Genomic DNA, 18927 nt, shown 5'->3' on the forward strand with positions numbered 1-18927 from the left:
ATTTCATTGCTTTCATTCAAGTCTTCATTTTAATACAAGTCATCTTCTTTTTGCAAACCCAACCAAGTTAGGAACTTTAAAGGATCAAACTATTGAAACTACCTTTCCCCTTTCATCAAACTCCCATTCATTCTTCTTGAACATTCCATGGTGAACCTCACACTTACCACTTTCTACATCAACATGCTCATCAGTATTTCTAATAAACTCAAGGTTGTCACACCCCGAATTTCGACAGAATTCGAAAAAACAATATTTGTTCCCGACTCTTCGATTTTCGAGGTGTGATGCACTCTCAACTTCCAAAAACCCATAAACAGTTTAAATATGCGGATAATTAAAAACCAATAAAAATTTTAACTTAAACAAAAGTCCTCTTCATTACAAAAATTCACAAATAAGATTAGGTTACAAATTTCTTTTCAATAACTCTTTATTTAAAATTACAAATAAAAATACAAATAATATTGTCTCAACTGAAAATCTATATCACCTCAAGGGAAAACAAAACCTATCTTGAAATGCGACGCTAACGCAAGCCACAAGTAGCAACCAACCTTCTTCAACACTAAACCTGTCAAGACTTATCAACTATGTTCATTTAATGAACACACCCAATAAGCAAACATGCAAATCCGGTCAGCATTATAAACAATGCTGGTGTGAGTAGCCCTAAAATACAAATAATACTAATACATATATGTACCCAATAAATAAGGCAGTTAGTTCATCCACCGAGGTGCCTTAACTTCCAACGACTAATACAACATCTTTAAGTACCATAATTAAGGCAGGTAGTTCCTCCACTGAGGCGCCTTAGCTTCCAATAATAAAAATAATCATATCGATATGTACATACCACATGTAAGGCAGTTAGTTCCTCCACTGAGGCGACTTAACTTCCTACTAACCACACAACAAACCATATGCATAATAAAAAGACATTTAATTCCTCCACCGAGGCGCCTTAGGTTCTAACTAAACTAATAACCAGCCAAATATATTCTATACTTACCGCATTTCATGCTCAATTACAGAGTGGGTCGTTTCTGCGCAAGTAATTAGTTTGACCCACCCTTCTGTAAAACCATATACAATCATATATTTAAAGATATATCATTAACCAACATATTACCATAATTATATTATTTAAGGCTTTCTTTGCGTGTCCCTAAAATCACGTTGTATCTATGTCTTACCTAGTTTCCCTGGCTACCACAATCGCTACCCAACGACGAACATGTACATCCACAACCTCCCCTCACATAATGAACCACTCCGTGCGTAGCTACCCCGAGCGGGATGCCGCACACCAGGTAACCCTCACACGAAAGCCATTATGTAAGTACTGCCACTATTCGGCATAAAATATCGCGCATCTCGTTCTAATTTTGCGAACGGAATAATCAAGCCACTATTCGGCTACGCCAGAAGTGCCATTCAGATTCACTGAAACACTAGAAGGGCCCATCACATTACTTACGCCCGAAGGGCCATTCAGATTCACTGAAACGCCAGAAGGGCCAATCATATCACATGCGCCCATCACTAGGGCCAAATCACATGAGTTGTGGTAGCTAGGTTCTAGGATTTTCGTTACATAATTTATTCAAGTGTCATACCTTAGTATCTCATAACCATTTTACTCTATCACGTGCCAAATAAATTATTGCACTAAGCCACCATATTTGGAAATATCTCAATAATAATTCTTGTTCTATCTCATGCCAGTATTCTTAATTGTACTGAAGCTCAACGTTTCTCGTTATAATACAATCCACATTATCACGTGCCAATACTATTTATTGCACGATATCCAAGTATCTCTATATCAAATCTCAAAACTTATTATTTCACGTGCCAATCATATATTGCACTACACCATATGGAATATCTCAAGCCTTCATAAATGCTACCATTCGTTTAAGTAGCAACTCATAATAGTAATCAATCATGTAATGTATTCGTTCAATATATTTATGTGAACTCAAGTCACCATCAAAGCCCAATACTAAAGTCCATGAATCTAAGTCCGTATGTAGTTTAATTCTCATAAAAACGTATATATCTAAGTCTTATAAGAATTCCCCTCTTGTTACGTGCCAATATTTATATTCTTTACACACTACTCACGTCAAATCTTAATTAGATAATGACAAACAAAGTTATACAATTTTCGATAATATTTTGTTACTACATTTGTCCATATTCTTAAATATGAGAAAATCTGGAAAAAATCAACATTCCACAGTCAATGGTCAATGTCAAAGTCAACCTGTCATTGTCAAAGTCAAACTGTCGTTTCCATGTTCAACAGTTTCAGGGTCATAGCCATGGTTCATGGCTAAGGGCAAGGGTGCATGTCTCATGGGCTTATGACTAAGGTAATGGTTCGAACCCAACTAGCCAAGCCTAAACCCAAACCTTAGAACCCGACCCCCAAAAGTCTAAACTGGCCTAGTGAATCAACCTTACCAACTTTAAAACATATGGACCAAGCCCAAAACAAAAATAGAAAAGCCGGTACAAAGAAAGCTAATGTGAGCTGGCCCAACAACAAAATTAGATTTCGGCCCAGCAACTAATATCAAAACTGGCCCAAAACTAAAATAGATTTTTGGCCCAAACAACACCAACCCACTTGGTTCCGACCCAAGCCCAAGCCCACCAAAATAGACACAGTATCATCTTCCTCACCTCCAGCGCCAGCAACCTCTTCCACCACCAGCCACCACCGTATTCTCCTCCTCCTCCAAATTCCATTCTAGCGGTTTGACTCCTGATGAAAAACCCAACACTTTGGTACCATCAAAACTCAAAACCCTCGCTGCTCCAAAACTTCATCGCGCCACCATTAACGCCTATCGAAGCTTCATCCGCACCACTATCTAGCCCACACTCACTACCAAACCGTTGGGTTTTGATCCCCATCCACAACCAAATCTTTAGGGTATACTCAAAACCCAAAACAAAACTCACTGCTCATTAATGGCGTTCGACGCCATTAACGCCTCCTTCCACCTTCACAGCACTCAACCTTCCACCACCACCAATCCTCCCTTAACCAATCCCATAACAAAAATATAACAGTTTAACATCACAAAAACAGAGTTCAAACAAATAAGAACAGGACGATTCCATTCCTTTGGCTGGGCGACGCCATTGACGCCCCTTCAGAGCTTGAACAGCTCCCTAATAATGTACCACCACAACCCAACGTCCATCCCTAAACCCCGACATCAGCCAAACATCAAAACTGTATACCAGTTCAAACCATTTACTGAACGATATTTTCTTTGGGCTTTAGTCGCCATTGACGCTCTTCGAGCTTCAACAGTTCAAATTCCGATTTCAGAGTTTCAACAGTTTAATCAAACTAAAAGATATCGACAGAAATAAATAAGTGGAAAATTTATCGGAAACACTCGACAGTACAGGTTTTTATTCGTAGATGTACAACTTTAGTTTTGGCAAAAAGAAACAAAACATAACTACTCACCTGTATTAAAAAAAAACACCACGAATCCCTCGTAGTCCGAATCGTTTGCTCCAACTCCCTGGTAAGCGAGCCACCTCCATTTTTATTTTATTTTAAACTAAAAACCCTATTCTTTGGAAAAATATGAATATATATTTGGGTTCGAAACCTAAGCCCAATACAGATTCGGGCCCAGAAATCAGGCTTACATATCCCAAATCCAATCTAACCAATTTTAAATAAAAATTAATAAATAAATACGTATTTTAAATACGGGCGTTACAAAGGTAATCCTCCATATGTCAGATGAATCACAGGGATAGATGCGAAAAAGTTCATCCTCTGTCATGGTGTCGTCTGTGTGATATTTGAAGTTGCAAATGAAGGGTTTTTTTTTTTTTTTTTTTTTCAAGTGGAAATTTTCTTGATAATGATAACGAGTTTTACAAATAATTAGCACAAACGTGCAACAAGCTGCGCAGCAAGTCCTTTTTGAATGGCAAATTCTATCCTCCTAAAAACAAACTCGTTAGAACTAGCTGTCATTACGTTACAGTCCATAACTTTCTACAATCTCTTAAGAAGCTCAACAGACTGTTGTGCCAAGAAACCAAAAGTTTCGAAACTGAAACTGAACGGAATGAAACAATACTGGTTAGCCCTAAAAGTTTCCCTGTGGTATTTTTATTATTTTTTTTTAAGAACTGACACTGTAATTGCAATACTACTAGAGAAATTTCATGGTAGTTTAGATTTTGAATAAATTATTAATTAGATCATTTGTGTTTGGTCACCAATTGATCGTTTATTTGCATTTTGGCCCAAATTAACAGTTTTCCGTCTATATTTTATAAATTGACGCATTTGCCCCTGGGACCAAACACTAATTTAGAGTTAAAGTAATTTTGAGATAAGACTTGAGCATTTAATAAAGGCATAAATTTGTTCTAATTGTGACTGTATGCTCTAATTAGGATGCATCTTTCATGTAATTGGTAGTTAATTGGTAGTTGACCCTAAATATAATGACCTAAATTAACATCAAATTAGTCGCTAATTGGGGTGTACAATTTTATATTTTTGGTACCATTAAACAATAACTTTAGGATGATAATTTTCTCCCCTTGTTCAAATTGTGACTATATGTATGCTCTAATTAGGATGCATCTTTCATGTAATTGGTAGTTGACCCTAAATACAATGACGTAAATTAACATCAAATTAGCCGCTAATTGGGGTGTACAATTTTATATTTTTGGTACCATTAAACAATAACTTTAAGATGATAATTTTCTCCCCTTGTTACGTCTATAAGCTCACCCTTAAAAAGTTATATTACCTATTATACCCCTCTATTCTTCCACCTCCCCCAATTAGCATCAGCTCACCACCACCTCATTGAAAGTTTCTAGCTTATATATACTTAATGATAGGGATTGAATCAACAGTAGATTATTCAACCCCATGACTAACATTGGTAATAAATAGTATGGGATGTTCTGCAATCGTACATGCATGTAAGAATCTTGTTTAAATTTAGGATTGATATATTCCAATTTGAACAATACCTCACAATTATTTTAGTATGAAAGCTAATGAAAAGGAAACACCGCTTCTAATCTAAATATAGCAATTGAATTATCACAACTTCGATCACATGTGTTCATAATATTCGTTAAGTTTGTTTTGCTCCTACCACAAAATAATTGGTGTAATGATCGAGACTATTTAATTCATACAATTATCCAAAAATTAATAATATGCATTTTGTTTTGCTTGCGCACCCATCACTTTTGGATTGTATTTGTGTGTGTTAATTAACTTGGCTTAGGTGCAAGATGTAAGTTGGTTAAATAGGTGTTTGCAAATAAATTCTTATATAGTCATTGAATCAAATATTAGATCTTGTCAAGTATTTGACTATTATTTGAAATTTTTAAGTATCTGGTCATACTGCTAATAGCAATATTTGTGTTTGTAATATAAATAATGAGTCCAATACTTAGTTCTTTTGGATAAGACGTAACACCAATGGAGAGTCCTATGAACCTCCTCCAAATTGGGTTTTTGAGTCTGTAACTCCTCTTATGAGATTTTAAAGGAATGGAAGGAAGTAAATTATCGAAAAATAAAATAAAATAATAAATAGCAATATTTGTGTTTGGTCCACAAGTAAGTCACATGTATGACATGTGTATGGCATTTTAGCTATTTCTAGGATAATATAAATGGAACAAGATGGTCAACTCAAAGTCAATACAGTCAATTGTAAATTTTAGTCCAAATGCAAATAAACAATCAATTAGCGACCAACAAATTATCTAAGAGCATCTTTAGGTGAGATGCTATCCTAGCATCAAACATCAAATTTCTAAGAATTTGGTGTTTTTTCATCTTCAGGAGAGACACATGTTGATGAAAACACCAAACCAAACACTAAATTGGCAAAAATTTGGTGTTTGTTTTGGTGTTGTATTAATTCTCTCTCGCGGTTTTGGCACGGTTTTTCCAACACCGCATGGGCTTAGGCTAGACAGTGGGCTTCTATGACGCAGTTTTGCGAAAACCGCGTGCGAGATTTGAAAAGAGAAGAAAGAAGAAAGTTGATGTGCGACACATCGCGCGGTTTCTAGAAAACCGCGTGGACTTGGGCTTCTGTGGTAGGCTTCAGTGGCGCGGTTTTGAGAAAGCCGGCTATACTGCGTGGTTTATCCAAAACAGTGTCATTTGATGTCAACTATTTGATATCACTATTCAAATTGGTTGGTGTGTTTTTTAGTTTGGTATTTAGTTTGGTTCAAAAATTTAGTGTTTTCTTAATTTCTCTCCTAAATATATTCTAATCCAAGTTCTTGGGTTATAGGGTAGGGACATGTGGAGAAATGGAAATAGACGGACATTTCTCCCTCACAACCTCCCTCTTCTCTGCCCCCGTCTTTTTCTGTTTTATTCTCCAATTTCCTTTTGCCCCACAACCTTCGTCTTCTTCTCCAATTCCGTTTTCCCCCCGCAACCTTCCTCTTCTGGATTGCTTCGCTCGCCACAGTGTTAGCAGTATACTATTTAATAATTGGCCCAAAAGCTAAATAACCCATATTTCAATTGACTGTTAGAATTTCAGAAAGTTATCAAGTATTGCGCATAGAAAGTTATCAAGTATTGCGCATGTTTAGTTGCTAGCAACCAATGAGCGTGGACTTTGTGTGTGCTGCCCAAGAACAGCTCCAATGGGCCGACGTTTCAGCCACGTTTTAGGGAGAGCAAATTGATTTATTACTAAATAAGTTAGAGTAAATGACTACTGTGACCTGAATCAGAATCCAGAAACTCTGTTGCTTGATAAATGTGAAGGGCAAATCTGGCAGAATATCTAGAGCATTTAAAACACGCTTTGTTAGCGCTCTTAAATTTAGTTGAACGTGGAGCTCATGGTAATCTTGATCATGATCACTCGTTTTGAAAGTTAATTTACTATAATCAAGATCGTGATTGATTCCATTCACAAAAAACAATAAAATTTCTTCATTGGTTATGTGAGGCTGTGATCAAACGCTAGCCACCTTAGAAGTACTTGACTTTTCAGAAATTGCGCAAACTAAAATGCTACATCAGTTTTCCACTTTTCTTTCTATGATTACAGTGATATGAGCTTATCGGATCAGCCCATATATCTTCTAAAAACGTAATGCCTATGATATGACACTTTTGATTCCATAACGGATGGTTCTTCAAATAGAATCATATAAATACTCTCTTATTAAAAAACTAATGGAATCTTCATGCCTTTAAAAGCAGAGGAAAGAAGATTGCTCTTTTTGTGGCATTTTTCAAAAGAAAAGTAATGAGACTTTCAGGTTCTCCTCTACTTCTAGTTTTATTCTCTGTCTTATTTCTACTGCATAGACCTGCTCTTGCTGCTGTCAAAAGGGTAAGTTTGTTCTCAGTTCTTTTGACGACAAATCTTCTATTCTGTAATTTTGAGTATAAATCTAGTATGTTTTTTTCTTATGTACGTCTTCTCCAATCTGTTTGGTTACATTGTGTTACAGTCCTATGTGGTGTACTTAGGAGGACATTCACATGGACCAGAAGTTACACCACTTGATCTTCAACGAGTACGAGAATCACATTATGATTTACTTGGTTCATTCCTAAGAAGGTATGTGCATTTATCAATCTTCGTTCTAAGAAATATTAACAAACTACTCAATCTGCTTGTCTGTTTATTAATTTACATCTGTTTTTAATCTTAAATTAAATCACAGTACTGAAAGTGCTAGAGATGCCATTTTTTACTCATACACAAAAAGTATTAATGGCTTTGCTGCATTCCTCGAAGATGAAGAAGCGGAAGCAATTTCAAGTAAGAAATGCTATGTCTACCTATACTCCTTCAGTCCACTTCAACATTCCGTTTGACATCAACTTTATTTCTGCAACTCATATACCATTTCTTTTGTCTTTGTCATATTTGGATAAAATTAAAGAGCACTCCAAAGTAGCATCAGTTTTCTTAAACAAGGGAAGGAAACTACACACAACGCGGTCCTGGAATTTCCTTGGACTAGAGAAGAATGGAGGCGTAATTCCTGCTCAATCTATTTGGAAGAAGGCGAGATTCGGTGAAGATACTATCATTGGAAACCTCGACACTGGTAACTTTTAATTCGTTCATTCATTTTACGTTGCCTATTATTATTCCAATTAAGTTATCTTAACGTACAATAGTTCTCTGAAGTCTGAACTAGTAATCAGATACGGTTTTTCGGACTGTTGATTGGTGATACACTCTAACACGTAAATACATTATGAGCTTGATTTGACTAAGCCATTAATATATTGCCATTACAGTGGTGCCAATTGAGATGTGTGAATGTGTGATGATAAAGAATTGAACTTATATCCAGTTGACCAAAAAGGATTATGAGTGCGTGTATGCATGTTCCACATAAACAAGTGTGCTGCTACAACTTCTATTTCAAACTAACAAATGCGTCTGGAGCAGTTGATTATATTGACCGGCATGACATGTTTGAACGTCAACGAAGGCCAGCCACTTAAAGGGGCAATGCAAAATCGAAATTTGCATTACCGTGTGTGACTTTTTTTTTGTCCCACTAATTCGTTGTCCTCTGTTACTATTGTTCTTGTTTCTTATGGGTTTATTAATAGGTGTGTGGCCTGAATCGAAGAGCTTTAGCGATGAAGGAATGGGACCTATACCAACAAAGTGGAAGGGAATATGTGAGAACAATACCAAGGATGGAGTTCCTTGCAACAGGTCCGATCCATTTGCTTGCTATAATCTTGTTTTAATCAATCAGAAATTTACGACTTTCTAGCTCTTTTTCCCAAGTCAAATAGAATCTTCTAAAAATTAGTCTTACTTAATTTGCAGCATTTTGCAACCAAGTTAAATGACATAATTCTCCTTTTCTATTCTATATGAAAGAAAATTTTATTCTCTGCACGAGGAACTTCAACTTAATCGTCTAACTACTAATATTGGTCCTTCAATGTAATGAATCCAATAATATTAGTATAGGCTTGACTGTATTGTTTGCGCAGTGTAAAACAATAACACAATAATACTTGGTTTCCCTCGATTACTTAGTAGACGGCCATAGTTTGGAAACATTTGGGTACCTACATATATATTTTATTAGGTTTAGCTAAATCCAAAAGGATAGATGAAAATATAGGAGTGCATGATGACATGCCCTCATAAGCAATGGAGCATGACAGCATGTGATGAAAACATAAATACATAATAGGCTCTACCTGCTTGGCATGTATCTTGGTGGCCTTGGGCAAATGTAATTATTACGTACCAAACTGATCTGATGAACCTGGTCTAGAGATGGATCAACTCACTAACCTGCGTATGGAAATATTCCAAAGTGCATCTTTCTTAGATTTCAATCCAGAGTTTGATAGAGGTCAACAGGATATATGTGGAAATCAAATCATCTTGAGAGAGAACAACCTCCCATATTAGGGCATCTCCAATGGAGAGTGTATATATACACCTCCACATAAGGGCCATATAGGTGCCACTAGGATTTTATGACCCCTCTTACATACTAATAGTTTATGTAGTGGCCCATTATATAACGCGGGAATGGGTCAAAGACAAAGGGGGGAGGCAGTGAAACAAGGTAGGCTGGGTAGTATGGGATCATGTCCGCGAAACCCTAGAGAGGGGAGGTGGCACGGGTACGGTTGTAAGATGGGCCAAGGGATGGAAGGAAGAGGGACGGTTTGGATGGGGGCGTTTCAATGGAGGAGCGAAGACCAAGTCAGCGGGACAAGGGAGGGAAGCAGTTTAATACGCTACCCCAAGGAGCAGGAGAAACGGCCGTGGAACCCTAAGGGCAGACGTGGCCGAGGTACGGCTAAGAAGAGAGCCATCAGATGAAGGGACAGATAGATGGTCCAGAGAAAGAGGGGAGGGGTATAAAAAGAAGAGAAGGAAGACAGGAGAGGAGGCCGCAGAGAGAGAGGAAAAGGAAAAAGAGAGAAAAATATAGAAGAGAAAGATAGAACAAAACCAAGATTTTGTGGTTCTATTTGAGTGTTATTTGTGTTTTACTCCATTCGAGGTTTTTGGTTCTTACATTTGGCGCCGTCTGTGGAGACCGAGGAGCAAGAAAGAGATGGCACCTAAGAAACAGGTAGGGAGACAGAAGAAGAGGGCCGCACAGGAACCAATGCCCGAGGTAGTGGTTGGGGAAGAAGGAGACAGAAGAGAAGAGCAGGAAGCGGAAGCGACGCGGCTCATGAGAGAAGAGATCGGGAGGCTAAGAGAGGAGAATGATGAATTAAGACAAGAAATATAAAGGGAAGAGGAAGAGATGGGTGAAGAGGCAAGCGGGAATTCGGAAGAGAAAGAGAATGAGCCGAATCTTGTGGAAAATCCGGTAACTGGTTTGACAGTTGAGCAGGTGCAAGAAATGATAAATAACGATAGGGAAGCTAACCGGCAGCATCCGAAAAGTCGTGGGGGAGCAGCTAGTCAGGTGATGGCCGGTCTGAATCGCAACCTATTGGCGGATGGCATCTGGGCTTCGGAAGTCCCAAAGCGTTTCAACCAGCCTAGATTCGAAAGGTACGATGGAAAAGGAGATCCAGCAGACCACATCCTTCATTTCCGGCAGCAAATGTCACTCTGGCAAGAATCTTGATATGATGGATTGCGGTGTATGATGTTCCCAGCTAGCCTGAAGGGGGGGGGCATTGGACTGGTATTACCGACTACCAGCTGGGAGTATAATAAGCTTTCAAGAGTTGGAACAGGCATTTATAGATCACTTCATTCATCAGAAGAAGCGGGTGGTGGATATCGCGGCATTATTAAACGTTCGACAAAGATCCGTGGAGTTAGTAAGGGAATACCTGTGTCGGTTCAAAGCTGAGACATTGAAGGTCGAAAATCTGGATGAAAGAACCGCCGTGATTGCATTTGAAAGGGGGCTGCGACCAGGGACAGGAGTACACCAGTGGCGAAGAATGAGATTGCAACCTTGCATGAACTGTATCCGCGGGTAGAGAAACATATCCGATATGAGGAGAGTATGCAGAAAGAGTCCAAGAGATCCAGGAAGGCGGTGCTATCCTTGGAAAAAGACAGGGAGCCAAGGAAGGTGGGTGCGACCTAGAAAGAAAGGGGAGGATACCGAGGATACGTACCACGGGCAGAAAGAGGCCGAGACGGGATTAGAAAGGAGAATAGAGAGAGAAAACCTTACCGTGAAGTGGAAGTTACACCGCTGAATAGATCCTTGAGCGAGATATTACCGTTGATAAAGAACATGCAAGGATATGAGGGGCCGCGGAACACACCCGGAGAATTACCTAATAAACCTTTCTGCGCCTATCATCAGATACGCAATCATGAGACCAACGACTGCTACGCACTAAAGTGGATGGTTCAATGTTTGGTGGAAAAAGGAAGGATGAGAGAGTTTATAAGGGGGGGACAGAACGAGGAGGTTATACCACGACAAGATTGTATCTTAGGAACTATTAACGTGATCTTCAGTGGAGAAGTATTAAGCCATAATGCTCATAGAGACAGAGTGCGAAGAACTGCGAGCATCCAACAGGTTAATGAAGGGACTGATAGATCGCAAGTGAGAGTGGGGAAAGCGGAGGACCGGGATAGGATCGTCTTTAGCAACGCGGATTAGCGGTCGGTGGATTCTCCTCATGAAGACGCATTGGTCATCACGGTGGCAATGTGCAATTATATGGTGAAAAAGGTATTGGTAGATTGCGGCAGTGCAATGGACTTGTTGTTTAAAGGGGCGTTGAAGAAATGGGGATTGATCATAGGCAGTTGAGGCCGCCGCGGACTAACTTATATGGATTCAATGGGAGCATGATTGAGCCTATGGGAGAGCTCTTATTACCAGTAACCACAGGTCTAGTGACTGTGCTTGCGCGGTTCATGGTGGTGGACTCTTCTTCCCAGTACAATGCAATTCTAGGGAGGCGATAGATTCATGAGATGAAGGGCGTCCCATCAACTTACTACCAAGTAATACGGTTTTCCGCTCCCACTGGTATGTATGAAGTTCGCGGAGACCAAGTGACGGTGAAGAACAGCCATAGGGGTACAGTTAAATGGTTGATCCGAGGGCCAGATGAGGAGAACTTAAATCCGAGGAAGAGGCAGGCATAACAATTACAGTGCACCTCGGTGGAGGAGAACGGGGAGATGGCGACAGGTCCAAAGACGCTGGACGAGATTGAAGTGGTGAGTATTGGAAGGGAGGAAGAGAGGTTTACCGCGATAGAGTCTAGCTTGCTGGACGAATGGAAGAAAAAGTTAATTCAGTTCCTATCAGAAAACCAAGACGTATTTGCATGGACCATTGAGGAGGTTACGGGGTTAGACCCGGAGTTCGCCTATCATCGGTTACACATGAGAGAGGAGGCTAAGCTGGTAAGGCAAAAGATGCGGAGTATTAGACCGAAGTATGCAACGGGCATTCGCGAGGAAGTCGCGCGGTTGAAAGGAGCCAGAATAATTTGAGAAGTGGAGTTCATGGATTGGTTGTCCAATGTGGTGGCGGTACCAAAAAAGAATGGCAAGGTACGAATGTGCGTTGATTTCACAGATGTGAATGTCGAGTGCCCGAAAGACAACTACCCCATGCCGCGGGTGGATGAGTTAGTGGATAGGACAGTAGGATTCAAAATATTTTCATTCATGGATGCGTCAATGGGGTACAATCAGGTCGCAATGTACGAGCCAGATCAGGAGAAAACATCATTTGTGGTAGAAGGTGGCACATATTGCTACACGAGGATGCCTTTCGGGTTGAAAAATGCCGGAGCCACGTTTCAACGGTTGGAAGAGAAAATGTTCGAAAGCAAGATCAGGAAAGGGATGGAAATTTACATAGACGACATGGTGGAAAAGAGCATGTCGGAGGAGGAACATTTAGAAGGATTGAAGGAAATGTTCGGAATCTTGCGGAAATAAAATCTGAAGTTGAATCCAGAGAAATGCACGTTCGGGGTGACCACAGGGAAGTTCTTGGGCTACATTATTACTCATAGGGGAATATAAGCTAATCCAAAACAGATAAGAGCGTTGGTGGAGATGTCGTCGCCACAGAATGTCACAGAGGTGCAACGTCTCGCTGGGAGAGTCGCGGCATTAAATAGATTCATTTCCAAGTCGTCAGACAAATATAGACCGTTGTATCAGTTGTTGAGAAGTACCCCGGACTTCGTGTGGACGCCAGAATGTGAGGAAGCGTTTCAAGAGCTGAAGAGGTATTTGGGCAAGGCTCCGTTGCTGTCGCGGCCGGAGCAGGGGGCGAAGTTGTACCTGTATCTAGGGGCCACCGAGTATGCGATTAGTTCCGTTCTTGTCAGGCTAGCGGATAGAGTGGAGAGGGCGGTGTATTTCCAAAGCAAGACACTATTGGATGCCGAGACCCGGTATAGCAGAATGGAGAAGTATGCCCTTGCCTTGATCTTTTCCACCATGAAGCTGAAACCGTACTTTGAGTCACACTCTATAGTGGTGGTGACTAACCTGCTGCTTAAACAAGCATTAAGGACTGAGAAGTTGGGCCGAATGTTGAAATGGGCAGTGATGCTTAGTTCTTACGAGATACAATATCAGATAAGAACAGCGGAGAAAGCGCAGGCCGTCACGGAGTTCTTGGCAGAATTCCCAACAGAGGACCCGACATGGGGAGAGGAGATGGTCATGGAATCAGAAAAGGACGTGGTGCCCGATCAACTAGACCCTTGGGATAAATGGAATGGGTGGGGAGTGTTTGCGGATGGGTCGGCCACGGACGCATGCAGCGGCATAGGAGTGTTGTTGGTTACTCCTGATAATAACAAGATAGAGTTGACCATGAAACTAGGATTCACGGCATCTAGTAATGAAGCAAAGTACGAGGCTGTTATAGCAGGACTAAGAATGGTGGAAGACTTGGGAGTGAAAGACTTGATCATGTACTCAGAAGTACTGGCAGAATTGCACGAAGGGGACTGTGGGAGTCACTCCGCAGGGAGGACTACGGCACATCGGTTAATGACGTAAGGTTATTTCTGGCCTCATATGAAACGGGATGTAGTAGAATTTGCTAAGAGGTGTGACAAGTGTCAGAGATTTGCACAACAAATATTTGCATCTACGGAGCCCCTGCACAATGTCTCCAGCCCTTGGCCCTTTGCCATGTGGGCATTGGATATCGTAGGGCCATTACCCATGGCTAGTGGCAAAAGAAGATATATGTTGGCAGCCACGGACTACTTCACTAAATGGATAGAAGTCGTCCCGTTACAGCAGATAAAGGAGGCTCAAGTGATTAAGTTTTTATGGGAAAACATCATATGTCGGTTCGAGCTGCCGTATGCCATCATTGCAGACAATGGGACACAGTTCACAGGAGCTAAGGTGGCAGCTTTCCTCGAAACCTACAAGGTGAAGCAAGGGTTTTCGGCCCCTTACAACCCAGAAGGCAACGGGCAGGCTGAATCTTCCAACAAGACAATACTAAACAATCTGAAAAGGAAACTGGAAGATAGGAAGGGCGCATGGGCCGACGAGTTGAATCATGTTCTTTGGGCTTATAGAACCACTCCGCGGACCACGACCAAAGAGACCCCGTTCGCCTTAGCATACGGCGTGGAGGTCGTGATTCCCTCAAAACTGGTGGCGACTACCAGGAAAGCCAAGGCTGTGGAGGAAGGATCGAATTGGCACATTTTGGCCGAAGATTTGAATTTGGCAGAAGAGAGAAAAGATTCAGCCCGCATCCGTTTGGAAGAGTATCATAGGAGGTTACAGAGGCAATACAAGTAGGTCAGGCCGCGGAAGTTTAAGGTAGAGGAATTGGTGCTCTGCCGGGTGACGCCAAGCACGAAGGAAGAAAAGGACGAGAAACTAGGCCCAAACTGGGAAGGGCCATACACCGTGATGGGGGAAGGGGTCAGGAACCTATAAGCTTCGAACAATGGAAGGAAAGCTAATAGAGAGGCCTTGGAACGTAAGAATGTTAAAAAAAAAAATTTAAGTGACGGTACTAAAGTTTCAGAGCAATGTAAGGAAGTCCAGAGCAGAGGACTAGAGCTGTATGTAAATGAATAAAACCGCAGTACTTTTGTGAATGAAAATGCGTTTCTTATGTGTAGTGTTTAAAGAAGAATATAAGCTGTGAATCTGAGATGCAAGAGATACATGGGGCAAGGAGAGTGGCCCCAATAGGCTTAAGAGCCTGATCGAGCCCGCGGAGTGGGATGAGCCCTCCGCGGAACCTAGATGCAAGAGAAATGTGGGGCAAAGAGAGTGGCCCCAAAGCCTGGTCGAGTCCGCGGAGTGGGATGAGCCCTCCACGGATCTGAGATACGAGAGATACATAGGGCAAGGAGAGTGGCCCCAACAGGCTTGAGAGCCTGATCGAGCCTGCGGAGTGGGATGAGCCCTCCATGGAACCTAGATGCAAGAGAAAGGTAGGGCAAAGAGAGTGGCCCTAAAGACAGAGTGGCCCTCCACGGATCCGAAAGAGATACATGGGGCAAGAGAGTGGCCCCAACAGGCTTGAGGCAATCGAGCCCACGGAGTGGGATGAGCCCTCCACGGATCTGAGATACGAGAGATACATAGGGCAAGGAGAGTGGCCCCAACAGGCTTGAGAGCCTGATCGAGCCTGCGGAGTGGGATGAGCCCTCCGTGGAACCTAGATGCAAGAGAAAGGTAGGGCAAAGAGAGTGGCCCTAAAGCCTAGTACAGACCGCGGAGTGGGATGAGCCCTCCACGGATCCGAGATGCGAGAGATACATGGGGCAAAGAGAGTGGCCCCAACAGGCTTGAGAGCCTGATCGAGCCCACGGAGTGGGATGAGCCCTCTGCGGAAGATAGATGCATGAGAAAGGTAGGGCAAGGAGAGTGGCCCCAAAGCCTGGTCGAGACCACGGAGCGGGGTGAGCCCTCCACGGACCCGTGATGCGAGAGATACATGGGGCAAGGAGAATGGCCCAAACATGCTTGAGAGCCTGATCGAGCCCGTGGAGTGGGATGATCCCTCCGCGGAACATAGATGCATGAGAAAGGTAGGTCAAGGAGAGTGGCCCTAAAGCCTAGTCGAGACCACAGAGCGGGGTGAGCCCCCCATGGACCCGAGATGCGAGAGATACATGGGGCAAGGAGAGTGGCCCCAATGGGCTTGAGAGCCTGATCGAGCCCACGGAGTGGGATGAGCCCTCCATAGAACATAGATGCATGAGAAAGGTAGGGTAAGGAGAGTGGCCCCAAAGCCTGGTTGAGACCACGGAGCGGGGTGAGCCCTCCACGGACCCGAGATGCGAGAGATACATGGGGCAAGGAGAATGGCCCAAACATGCTTGAGAGCCTGATCGAGCCCGCGGAGTGGGATGAGCCCTCCGCGGAACATAGATGCATGAGAAAGGTAGGGCAAGGAGAGTGGCCCTAAAGCCTAGTCGAGACCACAGAGCGGGGTGAGCCCCCCATGGACCCGAGATGCGAGAGATACATGGGGCAAGGAGAGTGGCCCCAATAGGCTTGAGAGCCTGATCGAGCCCGCGGAGTGGGATGAGCCCTCCATGGAACATAGATGCATGAGAAAGGTAGGGCAAGGAGAGTGGCCCCAAAGCCTGGTCGAGACCACGGATTTGGGTGAGCCCTCCACGGACCCGAGATGCGAGAGATACATGGGGCAAAGAGAGTGGCCCCAATGGCTTCAAGAGCCTGATCGAGCCCACGGAGTGGGATGAGCCCTCCGCAAATCAGAGATGCAAGAGATAGGTGGGTCAAAGAGAGTTGCCCCAAGGCCTGGTCGAGCCCGCAGAGTGGGATGAGCCCTCCACGGACCAGAGATGCAAGGGATACATAGCATACTAAAGAGGGAATAGCATAGCATAAGGAGAGATTTGCATAAGGAGAGAGATGTCGTACAAGCGGATAGATAGAACCAAAAGATAAAGAGGGAACAACATAGCATACTAAATCAAATATCATACTAAGGGAAATAAGGGAAGTAGGAAAAGTATGGCAAATAATAGACATATAAAATGTAGCTACACTGCAAAATATGCGGATAGGGGCAAACCCAGGTCGCAAGCTAATGACAAATATTTGATACAAAGAGAGAACTAGGGCATTCCCTAGGTGGATGAATCAGCTAGGTTTTCGGTAGCAATAACTTCAGCGTTGGCAACGGGGGACTCCTGAATGACTGCGGCTGGAAGGGTCATCACCCATCACAAGGTTCTTGGGTACGCCAGAAGGGTCTGCGGCTTTTGTAGGATCACTGGCGACTTCAGTGGGTTCAGTTACCAGATCGGCGGGTATCTTTGGGAGAAGGCGGCCTTCCTGGGTGAGCCGGGCGAGTTCCTCTTGGACTTTCCGTGCCACTCTCTTCTCCGCCAGAGCCTTGAAATGGTCACGGAGAGCCGTCATATCTTATTGGTGCTGCTCCATCATCTTGGCGGTGTCATCCTTATGGGCCTGACTGAGGGCATCCATGGTTTTCTCATGTTGTTGGGTGAGGGCGTCCAAATTGAGCTGGTGGTGGTGGAGGAGCTTTTCCCTTTGACAGCGCAAGCGATCGTTGACGGAGTCCATGTACAGTTGATGGGAGTATTCTGCCGACTTAAGTTCATCCTGAGCCTAGACTTTGGCCAAGTTGGTAGTAGCCAGATCTGCCTGAAGTCCGGCGTAGGCCGCTCGCAAACTAGTGGGGCCGTTGAGCTCCTGTTCCAGGGCGGTCACCGTGTTCTTGGCACGGAGAAGGTCGCAGATCATGAAGGAGATGTCCAGGCTCACCTGAGTCATAAAAAGAGAGGGATTAAAAAAAAAAAAAGAGAGAGAGAGTTAGGGAGAGGAAGTTATACCCTTTCCCAGTTTGTGTATAGCGGGTGCGATGTTGGTCAAATGTACCTCCATCAGCATAGGCAATGTCCTTAGGCAGATGAGCATTATAGAACAAGGAGGAGGCCACAGCGGCATTGTCCAAAGCGAAGTCCGCCGTATTTACTTTACGGTTGCGCACATTGAAAACAGGATAGAAGTCCTCAACAGACGTAAGAGTGGATGTCGGGCGGAAGCCGAAATTTGTTCCTTGCCAAAGCGGCGAAAAAGTGGAGAGGAGTCAGCTGGATGAGAGGGTGCAGAAGTAGGGGCTTAACCATCAGGCACGGAGCTCTGATGAATTGTAGAGACAGGCCCCTCAGAGGTGGACGTTTGTGGCCTCTTAGCGGGCAGTTGATCAGCGGGCTCATGCATGTCGGCGGGGGGAATTTCCATCATGTAATCATCGGAGTCGCTATCAAACAATTTCTACTTGTGGACGTCCATGTCTGCAGGAGGTGAGGGGTGAGAGGTGAACTGATCGTCCCAGTGGGAGATAGAGCGGTAGGAAGGGACGTCGCTGGGAGTGGAGGAAGGGTGGAGATCTTGAGGTTCACGGGAGGCGGAAGAGTGTGGGGAAGTTCGAGGAGGGGGGCGGTGAGAGCTATGGGAACGAGATCTATTCTTGGAAGGAGGAGACACGCGGGGCTTTCACTCCTTGGGAGGGGGAGGACGAAAAAAAGGACATGTTAAGCTGCGGAAGGTGTTAAGAGCGGGGATGGGCAGTAAAGGAGTAGCGGTAATGGGATGAATATCTAAGAAGTCAGCCTGGGCAAAGATAGGACAGGAGATGTTGTCATAAATCCTGGATTTAGAATCGGGCCGCCAACCTGTAAATAAGAACAAAGGTGAGTTAATAGATCAAAGGGAAAATATTTCAAAAAACGGGGAAAGAACTACAATACTCACCGCGAAGTCGGAAGGCGAGGTGGTTAAGAGTCAGGGTGGAGGGAATGTCCGCGAATAGAAAGTTGTCTGATACATAGAGCGGATAGTGATGCCAAACTTTATCGGAAGTGGTGAGCTTAAGGAGAAAAGATTGCTTTTTAGG

At 43.2% G+C, this 18927-nt stretch overlaps 1 protein-coding gene across 2 annotated transcripts in view; it reads left to right on the top strand.

Annotated features, from left to right (window-relative positions):
- The first annotated feature begins 6933 nt into the window (after window positions 1-6933).
- The window catches only part of LOC147475160 (subtilisin-like protease SBT5.3), a 30249-nt gene continuing 18255 nt past the window's right edge, over window positions 6934-18927 (top strand). Inside the window, exons 1-6 of one of the 2 annotated variants that reach the window (XM_086582005.1) lie at window positions 6934-7160; window positions 7274-7406; window positions 7528-7637; window positions 7744-7841; window positions 7966-8133; window positions 8651-8759. In XM_086582005.1, coding sequence (XP_086438131.1) covers window positions 7123-7160; window positions 7274-7406; window positions 7528-7637; window positions 7744-7841; window positions 7966-8133; window positions 8651-8759 — 656 coding nt within the window. In that variant the 5' untranslated portion in view covers window positions 6934-7122. The remainder of the gene's footprint in view (window positions 7161-7273; window positions 7407-7527; window positions 7638-7743; window positions 7842-7965; window positions 8134-8650; window positions 8760-18927) is intronic. The other variant, XM_086582004.1, reaches the window with a different exon arrangement.

Source organism: Coptis chinensis, chromosome 9, assembly GCF_015680905.1.
Source record: "Coptis chinensis isolate HL-2020 chromosome 9, ASM1568090v1, whole genome shotgun sequence".
Classification (NCBI taxonomy): domain Eukaryota; kingdom Viridiplantae; phylum Streptophyta; class Magnoliopsida; order Ranunculales; family Ranunculaceae; genus Coptis; species Coptis chinensis.